Source organism: Mastigoproctus giganteus, chromosome 3, assembly GCF_048544385.1.
Source record: "Mastigoproctus giganteus isolate SK-2022 chromosome 3, ASM4854438v1, whole genome shotgun sequence".
Classification (NCBI taxonomy): domain Eukaryota; kingdom Metazoa; phylum Arthropoda; class Arachnida; order Uropygi; family Thelyphonidae; genus Mastigoproctus; species Mastigoproctus giganteus.
In genome coordinates, this window is record NC_143577.1 from 206,388,418 (window position 1) to 206,414,525 (window position 26,108).

Sequence of the window (26,108 nt, forward strand, 5' to 3'; positions counted from 1 at the left end):
TAAGCAAAAATCAGGGGAATATTATTCACAGGCTATAAAAATAAAGATATAAAGCAAAATTTACACTTTTATTACCTTACCAATTAACAAAATTAATTGATACGTGAAAATCGGAAGAATATTATCCACAAGTTAGCAAAATAAAAATAAATTTATGCTTGTATAGAAGAATTAATATACATATAGCACTAACTAGACCTTGTGGGTAGCATCTTTGGTAGGATCGCCGTCCTCCCCCACACTGAGTGGAAAAGACCTGAGTTAAAGTCTCATCAATGACGTGAGGAATTTTTATGGGCCTTTTTCACAATGTGGCTGAGATAGTTGGTCTCGGGCAAGGGTGGCATAGTTTTTCCCGGAAATTCGGGTTTTTCGTTCAGCAAACAGAAAATTGGCCTCAAAACACATACAATTTACTCAGAGCAATATGGCCTTAGTCACTGATGCTGCTAAAACCTTACAACAATCAGTGCTAACTAACCATAACGCTTTGTAATCTGAAATGTTTTACCAACGATTTTAATCCGAATATCAAGTATCGTGAACGAGAAGGCAAAATGGGCAAGGTCTTGCTTATTCTACACAACATGCCATCTCATCCTTCAGTGGAAACATTAAACAAAATAGACGATGGATTGAGGTCATGTTTTTATATCAAATGTTGTGCACTCCTCCAAACAATGGACCAGGGAGTCATCAAAAAGTTGAAGAGAAGCACCAAAAAAAAAAAGTCTTGCATCATTTACTTTTAGCAGAAAACAACAAAGAAAGCATCACATGTTTTTCGAAAAACTCATCTCAAAGACGGCTGCTACATGTTAGATGATGCGTGACAATCACTCATTGCGCAGAATTTAAAAAAATTCTTGTGAAAAACTGTGACCTATTGCCGAAGAAACCATAGGAGATGAGCAGAATTGAACAGAAGGAGATGAAATACAAATACTGAATGAGATGTTCAACTTGTTTCAGTTGGGTTTGAAGATTGTGATGGTGATGCAAGGGAGTAGATGGAAAATTATATTGATGCTACAGGGTTTCCTGTTTAAAGTGAAAATGAAATTCTGAATGTAAAGGAAACTGAAGCTCCTGAAAATGATACAGACAATGACAAAGAAAATGACCAACACTGAGCCTACACATGCTGAGGCATTTGACGTGCTAGAGAATGCAATCGCTTGGTACGAGCAACAAACTGAATGCTGTCAAACTCACCTAATCTTGCTAAAAAGAGTCAGAGAGCAAAGAAACTAAGTTCAAAAATGGTGCAACAAAAAATAATTATTTTTGTTAAAGTCTATCACGTGTTATTGTGGCTGAAAATTCCATTTATTTTGTCACCTATGAATAAAAATACATAAGTACAACCTAGTGATTTTATTTCTAAACTTACTAAACTTTTTTTTTAAGCCTCCAGAACAGTATTTTTGATAAGTTCGAAAATCCGAACTACCCCCAGTCCCAATTAGTTCAGTTTACTGACACTCTGCTGTACTTGTCATTGTACATATCAAGCTCTATCCACACAGAGAGAAATATGACGGACATCAGCCCCATGATAAAGATTGCCCCGACGCAGAGCAGCAGCAAGTCAGTTCAGAACTTCGCAAGGAGTAACACCAGATGCCCAGTCCATGTGGCATCAGGAACAGCACAACAAGAGTAGCCAATATAACTTAAATATACTGTGAAACCATTAAATATACTGGTTGTAGTGGTATTTTAGAATAAAAGGTATTCAAAGATAAAAGGCTGAAACAGAATAAGCATATCCACCTTCTAGAAAAAAAAAAAAAAGAGGCTGGCGAAGCGGATTTGGTGGAAATGGCATCGGAGGTAAAACCAAATCAATTCAGAGAATGATAGAGCAGATGAAACTTCCAAATTTTACACTAAAAAGCATATGGGTAGGCATAAAGTTATTCGAGCAATTAGAATCTTATTTTTTGAATTCAGATTCTTGAATTAAAGGAACCCCAAGTTCAAAAGGGAGCTTCAAAAATGCTTAGTTCCATACAATAAAATTCACAAAGATTTATCAAGCAAAAGCAAACAAACCCAGATTACTGATATTTTAAAGAGAGTAGAAGATATATGAAATCTAGAATTGTGTATTTTTGTTAGCTTTTAGAAAGTAACCTCCCTTTTTGTAATTTTTGTTATTCCCGGTTTCGCACAACACAACATTTTATAGGAACCTAACTACCGTGTACTAACCACAAAAATACAGCTAGTAATACAACAAATTTAATTATTACTTATTTAATGTACTGATCACAAAAATACATTTAGTAATACAACAAAATTATTACATATTTATTGCACTAAATTACTCATTTATTGTACTAATCACAAAAATATAGTTAATAATACAAAATTAATTATTACTTATTTATTGTACTAATCACAAAAATACAGTTAGTAATAAATTAAAATTAATGTAATTGTAGAGTGCACTAAGTTTCATAATATTGGGTTTAAAGTACTAGTTCCAATTTTAAGAAGTCATGCAAATGGGGGTCAGTTAGCATTTTAGCATTAGCAAAGGCACATGATACATCAGCCAAAAAAAAAAAAAAAAACACCCTTATTTCACTCATCCACTCGCTCCAAATGTTTGTCAAGTTCTGCCTTGAATCTATTTAAGCTATCAACTTCTATGCCAGATGGAAGTTTGTTCCAGCAATCAACCACCCACTGGCTAAAGGCAAACACTTCCACACATCTATCCTGCAACCGTCTTTCCTCAATTTGAATTTATGCTCTCTCAGGTGATTATTCTGAGTAAGAGGAAGAATCCCATATGCATCGAGCATGCTCAAACCATTTAATGTTTTATACACCTCAATCAGATCACCTCGCAGGTGCCTAGTCTTCAGACACCGTAATTTGCAAAACTTAAGCCTTTCTTCGTAAGAGCAACCCTTTGTTCCATTCACTAATCTTGTTGCCCTTCTCTGTACTCGTTCCAACAGTAATCTTGTTGCCCTTCTCTGTACTCGTTCCAACAGTAATCTTGTTGCCCTTCTCTGTACTCGTTCCAACAGCTCTACATCCTTCTTAAAATGAGGCCTAGAGATCTGTATACAGTACTCAAGGTGTGGTCTGACCATTGCCTTATACAAGGGGATAATCACCACCTTATCCCTGCTAGAAAAATTCCTGTATATCATTGACAAGACACCATGAGCTACTCTTGCAGCCCATCTGCAATGCTCAGAGAACTTCATATCTGCCTGCACAATTACCCCCAGGTCCTTTTCATTCTCTACCACTGTCAGTATGTACAACAGATTTGATACATTACTCTGGGATTACTGCTTCCCATATGTAGTACTTTACATTTGTCAATGTTAAACTTCATTTTCCACCTCTCAGCCCATCTGCTCAACTTTTCTAGATCCTGTTGCACCAGCGTACTGTCATTAGTGCTCTTAACAACCCTGCCAACCTTCGTATCGTCTGCAAACTTGGACATTAAGCCTGATATACTATCATCAATATCATTTATAAATACAGAAAATAACAATGGACCCAACACTGAACCCTGAGGGACTCCACTAATAACATTAGTCCACGAAGAGCAGTGTCCATTGATTACCACTCTGTCTTCTCCCAATCCCTTTATCCATAGCAGCAATTTGCCTCCAATGCCACACTATTCCAATTTGTGCAGCAGTCTTCCATGTGCAACAGTATCAAAGGCTTTTCTAAGATTGAAATATATGATATCAGTTATTCTTTGCATCCAGTTCCTTTGTGACTACATCATAGTATCCAATCAGATTAGTCAGACAAGACTTCCCCTTAACAAACCCATGCTGTGTCTGAGCTATAACTGAAGTCTTGTCTAGACAATCCTGCAATGCTTCTTTAACCAGTGCCTCCATTAATTTTCCTGGAACAGAAGTTAAACTAACAGGTCTGTAATTACCTGTCTCCCCCTCTGATCCTCCTTTGTGGATTGGGGTCACATTTGCACATCTCCAGTCCATGGGTACCTCCCCTGAGTCCAGGGAAGCTCTCATAATTATGGCTAAAGGTTTGCTTACTTCCTTTGCTGCCTCCTTTAATATAACTGGATAGAGTCCACCCACCCCAGGTGCCTTTCTTGTGTTTATCTTCAACAATTTCTCCTCCATTTTACTCTCAGCTATTACAAGATTATCTAGCTTACTGCCAGAGTTGAATACACCTCTGGCATTCCCCTCCCTGAATAACTCCTCATGTGTGAATGTCCATTCAAAATATTCATTTAGTTTGTTAGCTACCCGAGCAGGATCATCAACAGATGGACCATCGATATCAAGTGGACCAATCTGATTCATCCCCATCCTTCTAGAGTTTACATAAGTAAAGAACTCTTTGCTGTTTTTCTTTGCATCCTTTTCCAAAGATTTCTCATAATCTGCATTCGCCTGCCTAACCTCCTTTGTAACTTAGTTACAGACCAGCTTATATTTATCATAGGCTTCTGTGTCACATGTTAATGTATATGTATCCCATACATTTTTCTTCTCTGTCACATGTCTAATTAGTTCTTCTGACATCCATTTAGGCCTAAATCCTGAACAATATTTCTTTGTTGGTATGAAAAGCCTAGTAGCAAGATTAATTCTTTGAATGCTTCCCATTTTGAATTTGCTGTTGATAACATCATCAGTTGGTTTCACTGTACAGAATTTAAATACTGTCTCAGATCACCGTAGTCACCTTTACGAAAGCAAAAATCCTTCCCTTTACCCTTGATGGTAGTTACCTCTTTGAGTAAATCATAGAATCCAATCAAATTAGTCAGACAAGACAGACTAATGATTCCTTTATCTGCAGATTCTTGATGAATGAAGAATCATTACTGATAACCAGATGTAGAAAACAATAATCCAATAAATCCACAAAAGCCTTGCTAGTGTGTGAGTGACAAACCCACAAATTCCAGTCAATCCCTGGGAAAATAAAATCCCCCATTATAAGACACTGTGATTTACTGGCCCACTCTATTTCTCTGCACAATTGCTCATTATACTCATCAGATTCATTAGGCCTATAACACACACCCACTCATATAACACACACGCCCATAAATACCATTTTTCCTTTCCCAGTGCTTATGTCACACCAAACAGACTCAACATTGCATTGTCCACCAACATCAATTGGTTGCACTTCTTTAGATTTTGTGTGTTTCTTAACTAAGAGCATAAACCTTCTCCCTTCCTGTTCTGTCTATCCTTTTTGTACACACTGTATTCCCCAAATTCCAGTTCTGCACTGCTTATGTCTGTGTGACACCATGTCTCTGATATCCCAACAGTATCTACCTTTGATGTCTTGACTAGCACTTCAAGCTCATCGAATTTATTAACTATACTCCTAGCATTTGTGTACATGCAAGTATACATGCACCTGTTTCTACTCTTAGTTACCCTAACACAGCCCATGTATTTACTTGTTCCACTATGACTCCCAGCAGTCCTGGAATTTCCCATTGCCTTGCTTTCCAGGCTGCTGCTCAATTGCATTTCAATACAATAGTGCAAGAATAACTTTTACCTCTGCCAGCGGCTACTGTTAATCTATTAGTCCGTGTATTCCCCCAAGCTAGCAGTTTTCCGACTCACCTAACTCTGCCTCAATATCATCAGCAAATATTCTTGCACCCTTTCTATTTAAGTGTATCCCATCCCTGTAGAAGCAGTCTCTCCTGTTAACAAGCACAGACCAGGCTGAGAAAAATTCTACCCCTTGAGCCTTGCACAATCTCTCCAGGGCCGAATTGATCGGCGCCTGATTTCCTCGCACTCCTTACATTGCACACACACAAAGACATTCTCCTTGGCAATATCATGTCCCGTTCCCGATTGCTCCACAAACATCAAACAAGCAGTGCATTTCAATAGACTGTGATTCAGAGGACAACCGCCCCCATCAGTTCTCCCCTGAGCCACAGCACTTCCACTAGTTTGAGCCTTTTGCTTTGCTGCTCTGGTCTGAGTCATGATTTCTATTCAAGTTCAATAATACTCCAATACAAAATATAACCCTAAAGCTATATCCCAATGCAGTTATAACACTATATATATGTATTTTGGTATCGAATATTATCTCTGAGTTACGTTATATGACTTTCTTATCCCTTGTCAACTGATATGTATTAATTTATGGTGTTACATTTGTAATAACTAGGTCGCTATATTGATTTAGTTAAAAAAGTACAATTCAATTGACAATGAAATTTAATAAGATTAATAAATTTTACTGATTAATTGATACTACTATACTCGCTATCTAGTTTTCCGTTAAACCTTACGCTAGCACACATTGTATCGTATTCTATCATATAAGTTAAACGTGATCGTATTTTTGATTTTACACATTTCACTTTTGAAAAGGTCTGCTCACATGTACATGCACTTCCGAAAATTGATGTAACTTTTTTTGCAAAATTTTTATTTTTGGATAATCTGACTCAGATAATGTTCAATAAAATTGAATTAGATTTTCATTTTTATACACATTGTCTTCAGTGCATCATTAGATTGAAGATCTACCAACTCTAATTGTAAATGCTCATCAACATTGTTGTCAGTTACGTCAAATGGATTTTGAAAAAGTCCAATCACCTTTGAATAATTTTTAAAATCAGAAAATCTAGCTGCAAAATTTTCCTAAAACAAACTAACATTTGAAACTAAAATTTTCAGTGGAAAAATTACAACTAGGCATATTTTAGATAAATTATTGCAGCATACAAAATGTGAAAAATTATTCTGAAGTAAAAGTAAAAGTAAAAGTAAAAAAAGTAAAGTGCAGCCATTATCAACCCACTGCAGGATGGAAGCCTCCTCAACAATTCATGCTGAGGGAAGTGGACCATAATCTGCCACGCTGGTCCAGTGCGGGTTGGCAGATCGACCGTATTCAGCAGTCAGGGGCTTGAACCCCGGTCTAACTCAAAGTTGTTTTTTTTTTTTTTTTTTTTTTTTTTCAGGAGCATTAGCAACTAAGGCCATTTTGCTCTGGGATATGCGGTGGTCATTCCCTGACCTTTCCGCATCCTCCGTATTTGATGGTGACGGGGTCGAATCCCGGTCTAATCAAGAAGCGTGTGCTACGCACTGCTGCTCCTTCCCACCTGGCTACGGAGGCGCCCTAACTCAAAGAGCGTGCGCTACTGCACTACCGCTCTGACCACTCGGCTACGGAGGCATAGCTGACATAAATAACTCCAGTTTTGTTTCAAATGCTTTAACATTATAATACAATTCATTGACAAGTTTGTCTCATCCATTGACAAGTTTGTATCATCTCCAAGTATATGTCTTAGTTGCACTGGGTTTTGTGAATTTAGTAGTGATCTGAAACATGCAATTCTAGCTGAATGGTAATGTGGGCAGTCGATGATAATATGCTTCACGGTAAGTGTGGAACTACAATGCGAGCAAAGTGGAGGATCTTCATCTAGCAGTAAAAATAGGTGTGTTAAATGTGTATGGCCAATTCGTGCTCTTGAAAGCACAACCTCTTCCTGCCTATTTAATCGGGAACTAGATCTCCATAGCTGTGGATTCTGCTTTATTTGAAGGAGCTTGTTACCTGTTTGGTGATGCCACATTTCAGACCATATCTCAGTGCATATCTGCCGTATGATTCGTTTGTAGTCAGAATATGGAACTGGGATGTAATTGAAGTTAGCAGGGTGTTTTGTTGCTTCATCTGCATGCTCCTGGAATTCTGACATGGCTGGGTATCCAGCAAAACGTGACAGTCTGCTTATTTTCAATGAAGTGATATAACAGATCTAATTTGTGGGATAAGTGGTTGGAAATTTTGTGATTTATTCCGTAGGGCATTCACAGCACTTAAAGAATCTGTGTATATTATTATCTGGGTGTTTAGAGGATCGTTAAGGACATTTAAAGCCATTTTGATTGCATACAGTTCAGCAGTAAAAACACTGCATTCAAGTGGTAACTGGGCAGAAACAGTGGTTGTAGAACTGATTACTCCAACTCCCACAGATATATGTTTTGGAGCCATCTGTATATATTTGGAGACTGCTAGCATTGGCCAATGCATGAGCCACATGTAGCTGTCTGAGATTGTGGTTCGATAGGGAGTGTTTTCCCCACTGAAGAAAATAGTTATCGCAAAGAGGTGTATACATTGCCCAAGGAGCTTATATGCATCTGCAGCTTGAGATATATTTCCAAGATAGATGCCCCAGTCTTCTGTTAACTCTTGTGGCCGGATACCTGCAGGTTTATTTTCATTGGGTTTGTTTCTGTATAAGTTTTCCTGCTGGGGTTCAAAAAGATATGTCCAGATGGGGTGAGAAGGGAGGCTACGTAATTTGGCTGCATAGCTAAGAAGCGGTACTTTTCTTCTAAGATTTAGTGGAGGCTCATTGGAATCTACAAAGGGTACTAGGAAAGTTTTGCAATATGACGCAACAATGAATCACAGGAAGCTGCTTGTTGCTGCACGTTGAGACATGTTCATACGTGCATAGTAGCCGCCATGCCAAGTCGATGGGCTCAGTTATTCATTAGTAGTGAGAGTGTAAAGTGCTTGCGATGGCATCGTGGTCACGAAATGAGATAAGGACAGTTTTGCGGTATAATTTCGTGCGTGGTTTAACCATAGACCAGTGCTTAGAAGAAATGACTCTTGCACTAGATGATGATTGTCCACATCGTACAACAATATTCAGGTGGTATAGAGAATTCCAAAGGGGAAATTTCACTCTGGAGGATTCTGAGAGGCCGGGAAGGCCACGAACGTCAGTTACGGAGGAAAACGTTACTGCTGTGAGGAAAATGCTTGACGAAAACAGGCGAGTGACCTACCAACAGATAGAGGATACTTTGGGCCTAAATGCACCAGCAATTCGTTCGATTCTGCAAGATCATTTGCACGTGAAGAAACTTTGTTCTCTCCGGGTGCCGCATCAACTGACTGAAGAGCAGATGACACGACGTGTGACTTGGTGCTGGGAGATGTTAAAAAAGTTTGATAAGGGACAATCTCAGTATGTGAACAACATCGTGACAGGTGACGAGACTTGGCTGTACTATTACGACCTGCCGACCAAGGTTCAAAACAAAGTTTGGGTCTTTGATGATGACGACACACCTGTAATTGTCAGAAAATCCCGATCTGTAAAGAAGAAGATGATAGCTGTATTTTTCAAATCGTGTGGAATTGTGGAACGTGTCGTTTTGAATACGCAGAAAACAGTCACAGCTAAGTGGTATACTGAACAATGCCTGCCTAAAGTCATTGGATCTATGAAGAACCTGCGGCCAAAGTCAAGAATGGACACCTGGTACCTCCATCACGATAATGCTGCAGCTCGCCGCGCCAAAGCCTGCACCGAATATTTGACCACGACAGGACTGAAGCTTCTCGAGCACCCTCCCTACAGTCCAGACCTTGCTCCCTGCGACTTTGCACTGTTCCCGCATGTGAAAATGAAGCTAAAAGGGAGGCGGTTTTCCAGTGATGAGGACCTTCTACGGGCTTGGGACAACGAGTGTGCTTTACTCCCTAGTGAAACTTGGCAGAACTGGTTTAAAGATTGGTTTCGGAGGATGGAGAGGTGTATTGAATGTAGAGGAAATTCCTTTGAAAAAATTAAATAAACAAAGCTGTATTGCAAAACTTTCCTAGTACCCTTTGTACATACAAACTTTGTACTAGGGATGTCTTAAAAGCTCTGGAGGCAATCCTGAGAGCACTATGCTGGACTGGATTGAGCCAAGCCAATGCTGTCTTACGTGCAGAATCATAAACTGGAGCTCCAAAGTCCAGACGAGATCTTATTAAGGTTCGATATAGGTACAGAAGTGTGAAGCGATCGGCTCCCCATGCCATGGAAGAAATAACCTTGAGGATATTCATCTTTTTTTATGCACTGCGCCTGTAATTTCCTTATATGCGCCTGAAAAGTAAGTTTAGTCTAGTCCCAAGAACTGGATATTGTTGCTAAGTGGTATTTGTTGGATTCCTAACCTTAGTTCAGGATCTGGATGCAGCTGCTATCCACTTTTTTACAACTGCTATCCACTTTTTTACAAAAGTGGATAGCAGTTGTTTTGGTTGCAGACAGGCAATAGCCATTATGGGATGCCCATGATTATATTTTATTTATTGAGAGCTGCAATTGACACTCAATTGAGTGCATATTTTGTGAGTGGCAGGATATTGTAAGGTCGTCTGCATAGTGATAGGTGTCAACATTAACTGGAATGTTCTCTGCTGCACTGTTTAGCTTAACTGCAAAGAGCGTCGCACTAAGAACTGATCCTTGTGGGACTCCTTCTTCTTGAACAAATGTGCGAGATAGAGAATTGCAGTAACGCACTTGAAAGCTCTGTATGATTAATGGTAGCTGACTCCAGAGTCCTACGGCATACAGATTTTGAAGAATGCCGTAGCACCAGGTAGTATCAAAGGCTTTTTCTATATCCAGGCAGACCATGACAAGATGTTCTTTATAGATAAAAGCATTCCGTATGTTGGATTCTGCCTTGATCATAAGATCTAGAGTTCACCCATTTTTTCTAAAGCCTGTTCCTGTTCATTATCGAATGAGATTCTAGGTACCATACTAATTGAATGTGAATCATTTTTTCTAATATTTTACCACTAAGAGGTATTGGCCCGATAGTTTTGTGGATTTGATTGATCCTTTACAGGTTTAGCAAAGGCTAGGACTATTGAGTGATGCCAAGAAAGAGGGTGGTAACATTCAGAGAATATCCGGTTGAAATATATCAGTAATGAGTTCAGAGCTTTCTTCTTTAGGTGTTTGAGCATGATATAGTGTATCCCATCGGACCCTGGTGCATTATTAGCTGACATATTTAAGGAGCTCTCTAGTTCGAGTAATGTAAAAGGTCGATTATATGGAAGAGATGCAATTGTATTGAAGGTAAGCTTATATTTTTCTGTGTTGGTTTTTATCTGTTTAAAGGCCGACTCATATGCAGATGTGGCAGAGATTTCAGAAAAGGATTTGTCTAGGGCATTTGCAATTCCTATTGGAGAGGAGAAATCTTTACTCTTCCGACTTATAATAGGTGTTGATTCCGGGTGGGATTTACCATTCAGCTCTCTGATTTTGTTCCAGATTTTTCTGCTCTCTGTATTTTTATTAATGGTGGAAGCAAACCGGATCCAAGAATCTTTTTTTCTGCACGTAACATGCCTTAGCTTTACGTTTCTTAAAATTTATCAGGTTGTCAGTTGTTGGGTTCTTGCAAAATAGATTCTATGAGGACCAACTCTGGTTTTGGGAATAGAGCAGGTTGCAGCTGTTATTATCTGTGTAGTAATGTGGTCAGTAACATCATCTATAGGCTGGCTTTTGATGACTTGATGATCAAAGGAAATTGCACTCGTGAACATGTTCCAATCTGCCTTGGTAAATTTCCATTTTATGTGACTGGCTATATGTGAGGTTCTATTTGTTTGCAATTTGCAAATGATCGGATAATGATCACTATACAGTGGATTACTTAAAACTAACCACTGAATAATTGGAAACAGTTTTGGAGAACATATTGATAGATCTATGGCAGTAGATACTCCGGTGGGAAAGTGAATATAAGTGTTAGCACCAGTATTTAATAATGTGAGATTCTGATTATCAAAAACTGTTTCGATGAGTTTTCCTCATTTGTCTATCTTGGGAGATCCCCACATAGGATGGTGCCCATTGAAATCTCCTAGCAGAATGAAAGGAGATGGAAGCTGCTTTATAAGATCCTCCAGCTCTTTTACAGTAAATTCTTTGTTTGGGGAGAGGTACACAGAGACTACGGTTAGCATAAAACTCAAAACAATACATACCGCTACAGCCTCTAATGTGGTCTGCAGAGGGATCTGTTTTGTAGGAACCTAGTCGTCAGTAAGTATGGCTACACCTCCTCTTGTTGAGTTAGTACTGCTTCTGTCTTGTTGGTAGATACTATAGTTATTAATCACTGGAGTCACCTGTGGAGTTACACTGGTTTCTTGCAGGCAGATGATAACTAGACTATGCTGTTTGATTAGATCATAAATATCAAAAATATTTCTTCGTAGACCTCTACAGTTCCATTGTATAATGTTCTGCATTATTTAGTTTTAGAGGTTGTAGATGGTTCTGTCTGTTTTTTGTATCCAGTCTGTTTGAGTCGATCTAGTTTCATCCTTTCTTTTTTCCGGAAGGCAGGGCACCCAATGTCCATGTCGTCTTCTGCGTGTAAATCAAAAATGGCCTCTTCTTTCAGAGTACCAGAATCAATATCCATATTTCCTGAGCATGGTTGGTCTGCAGTGTTTGACGCTGATGCTTTCAATTTTGCAGTTCCTGGAATAGTATCAGTTGCAGTTGGTGGGACTGTTAGCGGAGTATTGCTAGCGCAAGTTACTTTACATTGTTCTGTAGATGATGGATGTGGGGACGAAAGCACTGATCGAGCCCAATCGGCAATTGAAATGGATGGGGGAGATACTGTGACTGCCGTTTGTGTACCAGTTGATTGATATTTTTTGGTTGTTGCAGCATAGATAACTTTTGGCATGGTGAGCATAACTTGCTTCCTAGCTTCTTGGTAGGTGACCTTTTGTTCAACTTTGTATTTTTGGATGTTTTTTTCCTAACATTCCCTGTGAGGAATAACACTTCAATCAATCTGATTGAAGTGCTTATGGCTTTAAATTGGTTGAGTAAACTAAACACTGATGTCATCTTCAACCCTTTCAGATTCAGAAAAGAAAAATACAAGGGATGCACATAAATTATCAGGTGATACAGATGCATACATCAGATATAAACCAGAGTTCACATGCTTTTGAATATGCTGGATACTGGCCTTTACAATTTGGACATTGTGTCGTTTCTACAGTGCAGTCCGTTTGTGAATGGGCTTTGGAGCCACAGTTCGGGCAGATGGAGTCCCCTTGACATACTGTTTGTGAGTGTCCAAATTTTTGACATTTGAAACATCTGATTGGGTTAGGTTATTTGTTATTTGGTTTTTAGGAGCATTAGCAACTAAGGCCATATTGCTCAGGGGATATGCGGTGGTCATTCCCTGACCTTTACGCATCCTCGTATTTGGTGGTGACGGGCTCGAACCCCGGTCTAATCAAGAAGCTGATTAGTGATTGATTGGTTTTTAGGAGCATTAGCAACTAAGGCCATATTGCTCCAGGATATGCGGTGGTCATTCCTTGACCTTTCCGCATCCTCCGTATTTGGTGGTGACGGGCTCGAACCCCGGTCTAATCAAGAAGCGTGTGCTGTGCACTGTGCTCCTTCCCACCTGGCTACGGAGGCGCCTTAATCAAGAAGCATGTGCTACACACTTCTGCTTCTTCCCATCTGGCTACGGAGGCGCCTGTTGGGTTGGGAATGTAGGGACATAGTTGGCAGTTAAGGTATCCGGCTTTCACACATGATGGTAAGGTTGGTGTACTAAATGTTAGAATAATGTTCCTAGTTGGAACAAGTTCGCCATCTTTTTTTAACATTATTTGTTTAGCTTGAATGACTTTTTGCTCTTGTAATTCTTCTACTATCTCATCTTCAGAGACATTCATCAGATCCCACTCTGCTATTACTCCTTTGGAGCTATTTAATGTAGCATGAGGGGTGATCTGTACAGGTATTCTGACAAAAGTAGACAATTTCAGTAGAGCCTGAGAATGCTGATGTTTAGTTGTTTCAACTAAACATCAGCAAAGAGAATGTAATATGAGGAATGTTGGATATTCCTGTTCATTCTCATTTTTGCGTAGTCTCTTAGATTGGGATGCATTACGTTTGGTTTCATTAATGTCATGACATGAGCGTCTGGGCTCAAGTGCTGGGTAGTTGTCGCAATCCATGGTTGCTCCTTTTAGCCCCAGAGGATAACTTTTCCCTCAGGTTACCGGCCCCGCCATGTGGAGGCAGGAGCGGTGCCACCAGTGATTAAGCGAGAAGAGATTAGTGGTTAGTGTGTTATGTAGGTTAGTTCTATATACAAGAAGAAGAAAGGTACCTTTCCTTTCTTTTTGAAAAGCTTACTTCTTTATTGAGAAGAGCAGAAAAGAAATAATGTAGTAAACAAACACTTGAAAATTCTCTGAAAACAGCTAATTCAAGAGAAGGCACTTTGAGATTCGCTTTTAGACTTGCTTGGCACTCGGGGCCATTACCTATTTAATATTTTTACTCTCAAGATATTTATGAAGCTGACCCATGAACCCAATTTTAGTACCGATCATATTTTTAGTGCCATCTCTCGTAACTGGTGATAGCAAATCCCAATTCAATTTGAGGCTGTCAATTTCTTCTGACACGGTCAAAAATATATTTTCACCTGTTGTATCTTTCAAGCTTTTTAATGCAACTAGCTCTTCAGTTACTGCAAAATTTTGATTTACACCTCGGATATAAATTAGCAATTGAACTGCATCGCTTGTATCTTCACTCTCATCAACTGCTATTGAAAAATGTGTCAATTCACGAACTTTTTCTACGAGGTGATTTTTAACATTGGCTCCTAAATCTTCAATTCTCATTATGGTTGATAAAGATAAACTTACAGATGCAAAATTCTTTATTTCTCAGGGCATACTTCTGCAATTGCCAAACTAATTCATTTTACAAATTCTCCATTCATAAAGGCCCTTCCTTCTTCGGCAATGATTTGGGAGGCTTGAAAACTAGCTCTAACTGCAGATAAATTTTGATGAGCAAAAGTTCAATCTTCTGTTGTTGATTTTGAAAAGTTTGGGTTAGTTCTTGGAGTGTTTTCTGCTGCAAAGCTCCTTCAAATTTACTGTAATTTGAGGCATGTTTTGTGGTGTAGTGATGTTTCACATTATATTCCTTGAACACTGACAAGGCTTCATTGCAAATAAGAAATGTGCAAGTATCATTGAGTAGTGCAAAAAAGTAATTAACTGGCAACCACTAATTAAAAATGACACTCAGCATCAACTTTTCTTTTTTTCGACATTAACTTCGACATGATTTTTATGTGGTCACACTGGAATAAAAAAAAAATACTCGTGAATACTGAAGTAAGTAAGCACTGACATGTCTTAAAATTTTATGAAATATTTTAACATAAAGGTTATTATTATATTCGTATCACTCATATCACATGAAATTAATAATATAGTTTATTAGGCTGTTTGCCTAATGAACTACAGGTCAACCATCACTAATCCAGCCACTGGTAATCCAGTTCCACTGCTAATTCGGACATAATTTCCGCGAACGTAATTTTACAAATTTCCCGGATCAGTGCACCGACCTGCCACTACTGTTTTGGTAGCGTTGGTTGCAGCATCAGCTGTTGGCACGAACTCGTAAACACTGGCAAGCCATTCCCACTTGTTTTTCTCCACTTATTATTATTATAACCTGCTCATATTTAGCCCCAGTCATTGTTCCAATGCATAAAGGAAGTGCCTCTCGGGGTGTAAAGCGCAAACACCGTACATTGTTCATAACTATATAATATCGGTGTAAATACACCGTAGTTAACCCATATATTTGAGCTACGATTGTAGCGTAGAAGGCATCGTTTTAATTGTTTCTCATAATGTGGTTGCCTTCACAACAAGATAGCTACTATTGAATTACTTCAAATAAATAACGCTTCTCTAGTAGAGAAGACTACTGTTATTTATTTTCAGCATACCACCACCCAGACGATCGTTTCGAAGCTTTCGAAGCTATCTTGTTGTAGTTAATTATCAAAACCCATAAGGATTACGCCTAGTGCATTTAATTTTCCAAATTGTTCATAACAGATAAAGTTAAACTTCTGAAAAAAACTCAACAGCGGTGTGTCCTGTGAGAAGTTTAACTCTGCTTAATTGTAAATTCCAGCAATTTCTACCAGTTCCTCTTATTTTACTAATTTTCTTTTAGTCATTCCTTTTTAGATTTTTTTTTTTTTTTTTTTTTACAACGCACTTGTACAAACTTGCGGAAAAACACAACACAATATGCCGACCGGGCTAGCCGGGTGGGTCAAGTGCCTGCCTGGCAACCCAAAGGTCGTGGGTTTGAATCCCGCCTTGGGCTTGGATCAGAGTAGAAAATACAAAAACCTTGGGAGGTGCAATATGACCACAGAAGCCATATTGCAAAAAAAAAAAAAAAAAAAAAAACACAATATGACAGATAATACAGTGCGCTAACGAACTTGTTTTTACAAAATCTCTAACAATACTGACAAACTTATTCCAAAGTTTGAGAGTTTATTTTATCACAGTTAGTTTTACTGCAGAGCTCACCACGTGTGCAATAAACTAATCACAAACGACCTTCATATGTATGCCGTAATAGCGTCACACGTATGTGGCTGACATGGCTTCTCAAGAAATAAAGTAACCTACTGGGCCACGTCGGCCATATATATGCGACATAAAAAAGGTGTCTTTTTTTAAAAAATTTAAGGAAAAAAATAACAACACTGACATTACAATATTTATTTTAGAATTACTAATCAAATTATTTGTTAAATATTTTTTGGCCCCTGAAGAATTTTTTCTTAAACTGGCTTGGCAGTCAATGTTTTAATTAAAGGTAGGAGGAGGTGGTTAGCTGTTGTGTAAACTGTATGTGCTAAAATAACCACCGATGATCCGGCACCCGACAGGTCCCAACGCTGCTGGATTAGTGATGGTCAACCTGTACATTATTACAACATAAAACTTATAGTTTTATATTATAATATAAAACTATATTATCAATTATATAGTTTAATAAGGTAACGTTCTGGGTATCATACCAATGCCCATCATCAGACCATGCTGTAGGGAGAACAGAAAGGGATACAAATTTGAATATTTTTGGATATTACAGTTATAATTACCAATAATACAATTGCAATTATCATTACAATTTGCAAATTACAGTTCTAAAGTATTAAGTTTTGAATTCCTGTTATAATAGAAAACAGGAAATCTAAGGTAATACAAAAAGATTAACTTCATACCTGCCAACCTCCTCCTGTCGAAGCTACCAGAAACTTTATGTGCATATAGGCTGCCAGCAGTTAATTTATAGCAGAGGGATTAATTCCATTCACCAACAGTATCCTATATAGTGTATTTTTTTATCCTGGATCGGGCATTTCTTTTATAGCAGAAGCAAGCTTTGCTCCCATACTCTGCACATAATCTTTCATGTGCAGGCTGGTTCAGGATCTTACTGATACCAATCATCAGCTCATGCTGCTGGTGCCAGGTTTTTATCCTGGATCCAGGATTCTTGTGTAGTGGAAGCCTAGGGTGACCGTTGCTCCCATACTCTGAACATCAGGGTTGGTGTGCAGGCTGGCAAGGTATTAGGAAATCCCTAATTACTGCCCTAATGCCCATTGCTATTTGATGACATGGTCAAGATTGACGGAATATTTTAACGATGTTTCAAAGAATAGCTTTAAGTGGAAATAACACAATTAATAACTAACAAGACTGAGCTGACAACACAGAGGCCTCAACACTATAAAAATTATGATCTTTATTAGATCATAAAAACATTATGATCTAATATAAACTAATTTTTACTACCTAATTAAAATACCACGGGCCGTAGTTTTGGGAACCCTGCAGTACTAACAAAAAAAAATAAAATAAAAACACTCCTGTGTTTTCTCCCCAATGCATAGGTACCAATTCAACTAGTTTTTGAATTACCATGCCAACAATTTAACATGGCTTTCAAGCGAATAAACCATAGTAAAACCTGGTTATTTTGAAGGCCAAGGGAACAAACTAAATACATCAGCTGTGACAATGTTCTTGAGGCTGTCACAGACATTCTCTCAGATATGCCAAGCTGAGCATGCTACCTGGGAGTCTAAAACACTGATGGAACTGATATTCGGGTGACACTCAAGTCAAATGGACCTAATTTCGGCAAAGTCCAGTTGATCTGTGACAGCCAAATCCTCTGCTTGCACCTTCACAATGGTAGCACTTTTGGTAACCCTGGTGTATAACTCCAACGTGCAAGTCCAGAAATATGGCACCTAGCATACTGGAGGTGACCCAGGTACAAACTAACGTAAGCAGGGAGGAATGCCATCCCTCTGTGTTACCAGGCAATACTGGGTGGTAGATGATTCGTCAATCAGTGCAATACCACTACTTTGCTATTGGAGACTGAAGTGGTGGAACCCATGTTTAGCCTCAAGAGCAAAGCTCCGGCAACACGGCTCAACTCTTCCATCATGCAGTATGATTGATGTCTTTTAAGGTTATAGTAGTAGTAGTGGCATGTGATGCAAAAAAGCAAGTGTATGAGCTTATGCAGCATCAGCCAAAAAAAAAAAATCACACCATTCCCTTCAAATGCCTGTCCAGTTCCTCATTAAATTTATTCAACCTATCAACTTCCACAATGACAGTTGTTGTTATTTGGTTTTTAGCAGCATTAGCAACTAACGCCATATTGCTCTGGAGATATGCGGTGGTCATTCCCTGACCTTTCCGCATCCTCCGTATTTGGTGGTCATGGGCTCGAAACACCAGTCTAATCAAACGTGTGCTTCGCACTGCTGCTCCTTCCCACCTGGCTACGGAGGTGCCCAATACGAGTTGCCTTTCCCAATACTAATTAACGTATTATGGAAAAGATTCCATGAAAGCTATGTGAAAGGAAAATAATGGATATCACACACACACATTCAGGACATTATAACTATTCAATTCAAATGTGGAGGTATACAATAAAATTTTTATAGCTTACATCTTTTAACTTGGCCAAGAAAAGTAGTTCTGAAATCAAGAGAAAGAAGCTCTACAAACACAACTCAATTCAATTCATTTTCTATAGTGAGAAAAGAAAGATAATTCAGTCTTTCCTCTAGCATGGTTGATCAAAATTTGTTTTTTATTATTGATACGTTAGAAAAGTTTCTTTCAACTTTACAACCCATTATTGGTAATGTCATGTAATTTGTATTGCTGTCAAATTTAGGGAAACTTCTATCAAGTTTCTTTCATATATAAGCTATAAGATTTCAGGGCATTTCAAGCTTTCTTGTGTAGTAACTAATCTTAAATACTCTTTGAACTGACAACACATTAACAGGTTTGTCGTTGATGTCCTCGTTGTAGTGGCATATTGTGAGTTTTATGTTATCTTCATTGATGTCAGTATTTCATGTCAAATCAGCAAGAAATTTAAATCTTTTTCCAATATGTTTATATGATTCACTCCTCTTCATTAATTGGATTATCAAACAATCCAAGAGCCTATTCATTACTTCAAATCAATATTTCTCTTCCTCTTAATTTTTTTATTTTTTATTTATTTTTTGTAAAAAATTGTTGCCGCATCGGCTTCTGTGGCCATAATGCACCTCCCAAAGTTTTTGCATTTTACTCCTTCCTCTTAATGAATTACTCTTTTTGTGTGATCTGAAATTTTTTTGTTACAATCAGACTCTCTTCAATGGTCAGCACTGGATCTTCCAACAGGACTCAACACCTGCCCACAACAATGTGGCCAATTTCCTGCTGGATGTTGTGCATACTTCTATTGATGAATGGCCAGAACGTTTGGGGACTTGTATAAAAAACAAGGGAGGGCACTTTGAGTGTTGTGTTGCTTCATTTGTTGAGTGTTCAAGAATAAACCAACAGAGTTTTGAGTTCCTGTGTCTTTTTATTTTGTAGCTACATGCAATAATACATGTGACAGTATCTATGTGTATAGTCCTACTATCAGAAGAATGAACTGAAGTCATTGCCATATGCAGTCTATTTAAGAAGTAGACAGAGTTAGTGTAGTAGGAAAAAGGTGATGAATGCATATATATTAAGTTTCTATTACAGACAAATGTTGAAATGATAACAGAATTTATTCTGTTATCATTTCAACATTTGTCTATAATAGAAACTTATTACTTTGTTTAAAATTATAATTAAAGTTATTTTAATTAAAATTATTATATTTATAATTAATTATAAAACTAAATAGACCTCTTGCTCTAGGATCCATAGATATAAAGTAGAATACTGTTCTTCACTGGAGGAATGGGAATAAGAATGAAAATAAGGCAGTAACTAATAGAACTACAGGTACAAATTAAGATAAATGAGCAGAATAAATTAAACTTAAAAATAAAACAAAAAGTAGCTTTCGAGTCTGTGGGACTCTTCATCAGCTGGAACATATACGTTAATATGAAACAAAAACGCCCAGGTGTGGTCATGTAAAGCACACAGAACGTGACATGAATGCAAACAATAGTAGGGACAATCAATGGCATTGTCAACCACAATGCATTCACAACCACAACCAGATGGTTGTGGTTGTGAATGCAGGGCATGCACTTGTGGCATGTGCCAACATTTATCACAATGCAGAATAATCATTTCCATGATTGGATGTATGTGCATACCTCTGTTGCAGTTAAAAGTACTACGACAACCAGATATATGGAGCGATTCGAGCCATAACCACTGATGCTAATTGTGTGAGTGGTCGATGATTTCGATATCTTGATGGGGTCAAGGTCGTGCTGAGATGACCAATAGTGCTCTGCGACAGCAGAGTGCTTGGAATCAGCTGATCAAATGGCCCTCTCATGCTCTGAGATCCAGTCTTGGAGCCTCCTAGCTGTTTTCCTGATGTAGTAACTACCGCAGTCATGGCAGGCAATGCGATATACCGAGCCACTGCGTAACAAGGAGGGGATGGGCATTTTTACCTTCGAGAGAAGAGATCAGTTTTTTTACTGGGGAGCTGTAAACATTTTATCTGGCGAGCATGCAAAATCTTAGGCATTGTGAGATGTGGGGTGGTAAGGGATGAAGGCAGTCGAGATCGTGTCCTCACTATGGGAGGGTCTGGGGCATGCGGCCAGCTCACAGGAATGCAAATCACACTTGTCCAGGGCACAGGCAGGATAGCCACAGTTAGATAGATCTGTTTTTACTTTTGAAACCTAACCGCACCTGTAGTCTATGGAGCTGGAATGGGTCCAGGAACAGGTGAATAGGGTACATGCAATACTAAGAAGCTGGTTGGGGCATGTGCTGATTTGTAGTTGGTGAAATGGCCAGTACATATGGGTTTACAGTAGACTGAGGTTCTTAAATGTAAGCTCACACGTTGCACTAAAACGTCCAGAAAGGAGAGGACATTGTTCGACTGTAGCTCGATAATGAACTGAATGAACTGAGATGCCACAAGAGTTGGGTTTCTGAACCCCAGGGAATGATGACAAAGACATCATCTACATACCTGGCACCAGAAGGCGATGGGAACCAGTAAGTTTAAGAATGCACGGCCCTCCAGTTCTTCCATGGCAATATCTGCCATGACTGAGCTGACAGGGGCACCCAATGCTGTGCCTTGCTTATTATAATTATAATAAAATTATTTATATATTAAATTATAATTTATAAATAAAAAAATACCATAATCACCCCTTTATTCTGAAATTAGACTGAGTCTGGCGGTGACCATGAGTTCATTATTGGACAGTATGACTACACCATTCCTTAATAACTCAGCATTACTCAGTGTAAAGTTCTAATGGATAAAATCAAATTGGCAGTACCTGTTAGTATGAGAAACTTTGAAATAAAACAGAGCATAGTATAATTTAACCATAGTAGCCAAGAACTCTAAATCTGTGCAATTAGTAATGTATAAAAAAAGGATAATAGTAGTGCCTACTAAAATAAAGAAATGTTATCTACAGGATGTCTATTTGCTTGATGTTAAAAGAGGTCTGTCACACATAACTTATGTATTATAAAAAAAAAATCAAATGAAGATAAATGGATACACAGAATGGAAAAAAATTAATTCAATGTTTTAAATGGTTTAGCATTTTTGCAAGATGCACCATAGTCTACCAGTCACTCAAAATACTATTTAATCTACTGTATATGTAAGCTTCTTTTAAACTCTATAAAACATTACTGATTTATATATACAATAAAAATCGATTATTTAATAACTGCATAATTACCTTTGATACTGTAATCTGTGAATCCAATGTATAAATGCCATCACCATTAGGACCACCATACCAATCTCCATATACAATGTTTGGCTGATGCCATACAAGGGAATTAGCATCTCGAAATTGTGAAAAATATTCATCATCAGATATATAAACATAGAGATCCTATAAAAATAAATAAAAAAATTGTTTTTTTTTTAATATGAAAAAGATTTAACTGATTTGACAATTATATTATAAGATTAACCCTAATAAGACTGTCAATTTTACGTAACCCCATGATTACAATATAACTTTGCAATTCCTCTGAACTAATACTCAAAAGAAACAATTTTAATTTATTGATGCCTTGAATATAGGGTATAACACAGAGATTGGCTACATTTTGGAAGTTGTGTGCCATCACTTTATTCACTTTAGTGTGAGAACTTGGTGGTAGCCCAAAACCTATGGTGCCAAAAGCAAATTTCTAAAATAAAGGAGATCTATGTGTATGTGATCTACCTGCTATTAACTTGCAAAACAAATGAACATGTGTAGGAGTATTTTAATCAGAGGAATTCACTTCAAAATTATATTCTAACATGGGCATAACTGTCTGACAATTGTGGTAACCTTCATGGCTTGGCTTGGTTTGGTTTAGATTTTAGTGATGCATTAGTATCACTGAAATCTAAACCAAGCCACAAAAACGGATTTTGGTAACTTGCAATAACAGGTAGCCACATCAAAAAGTTATATATAGTAGAATGCATGAAGAATAAAAAAAGGATAAAAAAAAAAAGTTCCATGTTAAATATAAATAAAGTTTAAAATGTTTAAATCATTAAAAACAGCTAACACATGGTAACTATCAAATGGTTTGTCAGTTAGATGTGTCAGTCAAATATGAGGATGTTCAGATAAAATATGACCAACTGTTTAAAATGGTATCAATTCTCACACCCAAGAGGATTATTACTTTAAGCAGAAACGAATGTGTAAGATGACCGGGGGGCCCCTGTATAGACTAGAGTGTCAGAATTTAATTACATGCTTAATATGGTGTAACTTTTTGTTGGCCTGACTGTGCCATTGGGAAACCTAACCTGTTATGTATTATCTGCCTGTAGTCTGTACTGAGTCTAACAGACTATGATTATTCTGGTGTAAAGAGAGGTAATTCATTAACTATAAGTTTGTAAATCAGATGTAACTTTCCCATAGATATAATGGAATATAATACAGTCTTCTATAAAGGATATGTGTCATTAGAGTTTCATTCCAAAATCTCTCAGTAGTTATTAGGCACCATGGATGCTGGATTTGAGGGTTTGCATTAATATCAGAAAGATGAAGAAAGTTTATGCAGTACAAGCCAAAAGTAACCACTGTCACCTTCCCTACTTTCATTTACTTATATCTTTCAAGCACCATATTTCCCATCAGCACAAGGGTATAAAACACACACATAATTTAGCAAAGATTATTTAGGAAAAAAACATTTTTCAGGAACTGATTTACTGTATTGTGCATATCACATTCTTCTAATTATTTTTAAACAACAGCATTTTATTATACATATGACCATTTTATAACACCACATATGTAGTGAACTAAAGTGAACCCAAAATATTTTAATCTCAAAATCTCAAAATAATCTCAAAAGTATTTACAGCACAAAAATATTATTCTAGTTCATCTTTAAAGAAAATTAAGAAAATGAGGTAATAAAATAAGAAAGCAAGTTTTTAATTATCTTCAAAACTAGGAAATCTAACACTGCTGTCTTCCTCAACTATGATGATCATCACACTTCCCATCCTTGTGATCACTGTTGCTGCCTGATAGGGAACTGTTATCTTCATCAAACAGAATATCATCTTCTGTGCCTTCCAAGGCATTACTAATGCCACACTCCTTAAATGACTTCACAGCTGTCTCGATCTTTACTGCACCCGAAGAATTTTTTACCCATTGGCACACCAAAGAAACTGCTGGTTTCTTCCTACAACCAGTAGGTTGTTAAGTTGGGTTGTGGTGCCTTCATCCATTTAGTCCATTCTTCAATCTCTTCAATTTCTTTCTTCAGCACAGAAATGGTTCATAGATTCTTCTAAAACACTGTCTTTGAGATAACCCCAGAGATAAATATCATATGGGTTTAAATCAGTGACACTGCAGGCCATGCCAGTTTTTTTGCCATACAACTCAAGTTAGCAGTTAGAAACCACCCTGTTGTCAAAAATTTAATCTCGGAACTACAGGTCAATTCTGGAGGGTATTCAGTGTTGCCAACTAAATCTTCAAACCTTTCTGTACAAAGTAACAGGAGAGATTGCTTCTACAGGGATGGGATACACTTAAATAGAAAGAGTGCAAGAATATTTGCTGATGCTATCGAGGAAAGTGTTCAGTGGGTCAGAAAACTACTAGATTGGTGGGATATGTGGACTAATGGGTTATCAGTAGACACTGGCAGAGGAGAAAGTGATTCCTGCACTGCTTCTAGTGGAATGAGCAGCATCCAGGAAAACAAGTTGTTGGGGATCTCAGAGACTGCTGGGAGTCATTGCGGAACAAGTAAATACATGGACTGTGTTAGAGTATCTAGGAATAAGAAGAGGTATGTATACTTACATATACACAAATGCTAAGAGTTTAGTAAATAAATTTGATGAATTTGAGTTGATAGTCAAAACATCAAAGGTTTGATGTTTTGACCAGCACATTGTTGCACATTTTTGACCAGTGCATATCAGAGACTTGCTGTCACTCAGATAAGGAATGCAGAATTGGAATTTGGAGAGTACACTGTGCACAGGAAAGACAGACAGGATAAGAGGGTAGAAGGAGTTATGCTATTAGTTAAGAAACAAAAAATCTAGGGAAGTGCATCCAGCTGACATGGGTGGACAGTGTAATGTTGAGTCAGCTTGGTGTGACATAAGCACTGGGAAAGCAAAATTGAGAATAGGAGTGTGTCATAGGCCTAATGACTCTGATGAGTAAACTGAACAACTATACAGAGAAATAGAGTGGGCCAGTAAATCAGATTGTCTTATAATGGGGGATTTTAACTTCCCAGATAGTGACTAGGACTTCTGAGTTGGTCACTCACGCATTAGCAAAGCTTTTTTGGATTTATTGGATAATTGTTTTTTACAGCAGCATGCTCGAGAGGCAAAAAGGAACCACTAGGTGGCAGTGATCACAGTGTGCTGATGTGGGATTTACTGAAAGGATGTAGCTACCATTAGGGGTAAAGGGAAAGGTTTTTGCTTTCGTAAAGGTGACTACGAAGGTGGTAGTAGTAGTAGTAGCAGTGGCATTTGATGCAAGAAAGCAAGTGTGTGAGCTTATGCAGCATCAGCCAAAAAAAAAAAAATCACACCATTCCCTCCAAATGCCTGTCCAGTTCCTCCTTAAATTTATTCAACCTATCAACTTCCACAACGACAGACAGAAGTTTGTTCCAGAAATTAACCACCCGCTGGCTAAATGCAAATTTCCGCACATCTAATCTACATCTGTCTTTTCTTAATTTGAATTTATGCCCCCTTAGGTTCGTAATCTGAACAAGTGGAAGGATCCCATCAGAATTCAGCGTGCTCAACCCATTCAAGGCCTTATATACCTCAATCAGATCACCGCGCAGGTGCCTAGTCTCCAGCCACTGCAATTTGCAGAACTTAAGCCTCTCTTGGTAAGAGGATCCCTTCATTCCCCTCACCAATCTTGTTGCCCTTCTCTGTACACGATCAAGTAAATCTACATCCTTCCTAAAATGAGGCCTCCAGACCTGTACGCAGTACTCAAGGCGTGGCCTGACCATTGCCTTATACAGAGGGATAATCACCTCCTTTTCCCTGCTAGTAAAATTCCTATATATCATTGACAAAACCCCATGACCTGTCCTGGCAGCCTGTCTGCATTGCTCAGAAAACTTCATATCTGACTGCACAATTACTCCCAGGTCTTTTTCATTTTCTACCACCTTAAGTGTAGTACCACACAGTTCGTACGTTTCTCTGGGGTTACTTTTACCCACATGCAGTACTTTGCATTTGTCAAGGTTAAACTTCAGTTGCCACTTCTTAGCCCATCTGCTCAAATTATCTAGATCCTGTTGCAGTAGCACAC

At 38.1% G+C, this 26,108-nt stretch overlaps 1 protein-coding gene across 1 annotated transcript in view; it reads right to left on the reverse strand.

Annotated features, from left to right (window-relative positions):
- The window catches only part of LOC150088628 (putative lipid scramblase CLPTM1), a 179,904-nt gene that overhangs the window by 123,085 nt on the left and 30,711 nt on the right, over positions 1 to 26,108 (reverse strand). The window contains exon 3 of the mRNA XM_090369595.1: positions 21,993 to 22,151. Within this exon, the coding sequence (XP_090225721.1) occupies positions 21,993 to 22,151 (159 nt within the window). The remainder of the gene's footprint in view (positions 1 to 21,992; positions 22,152 to 26,108) is intronic.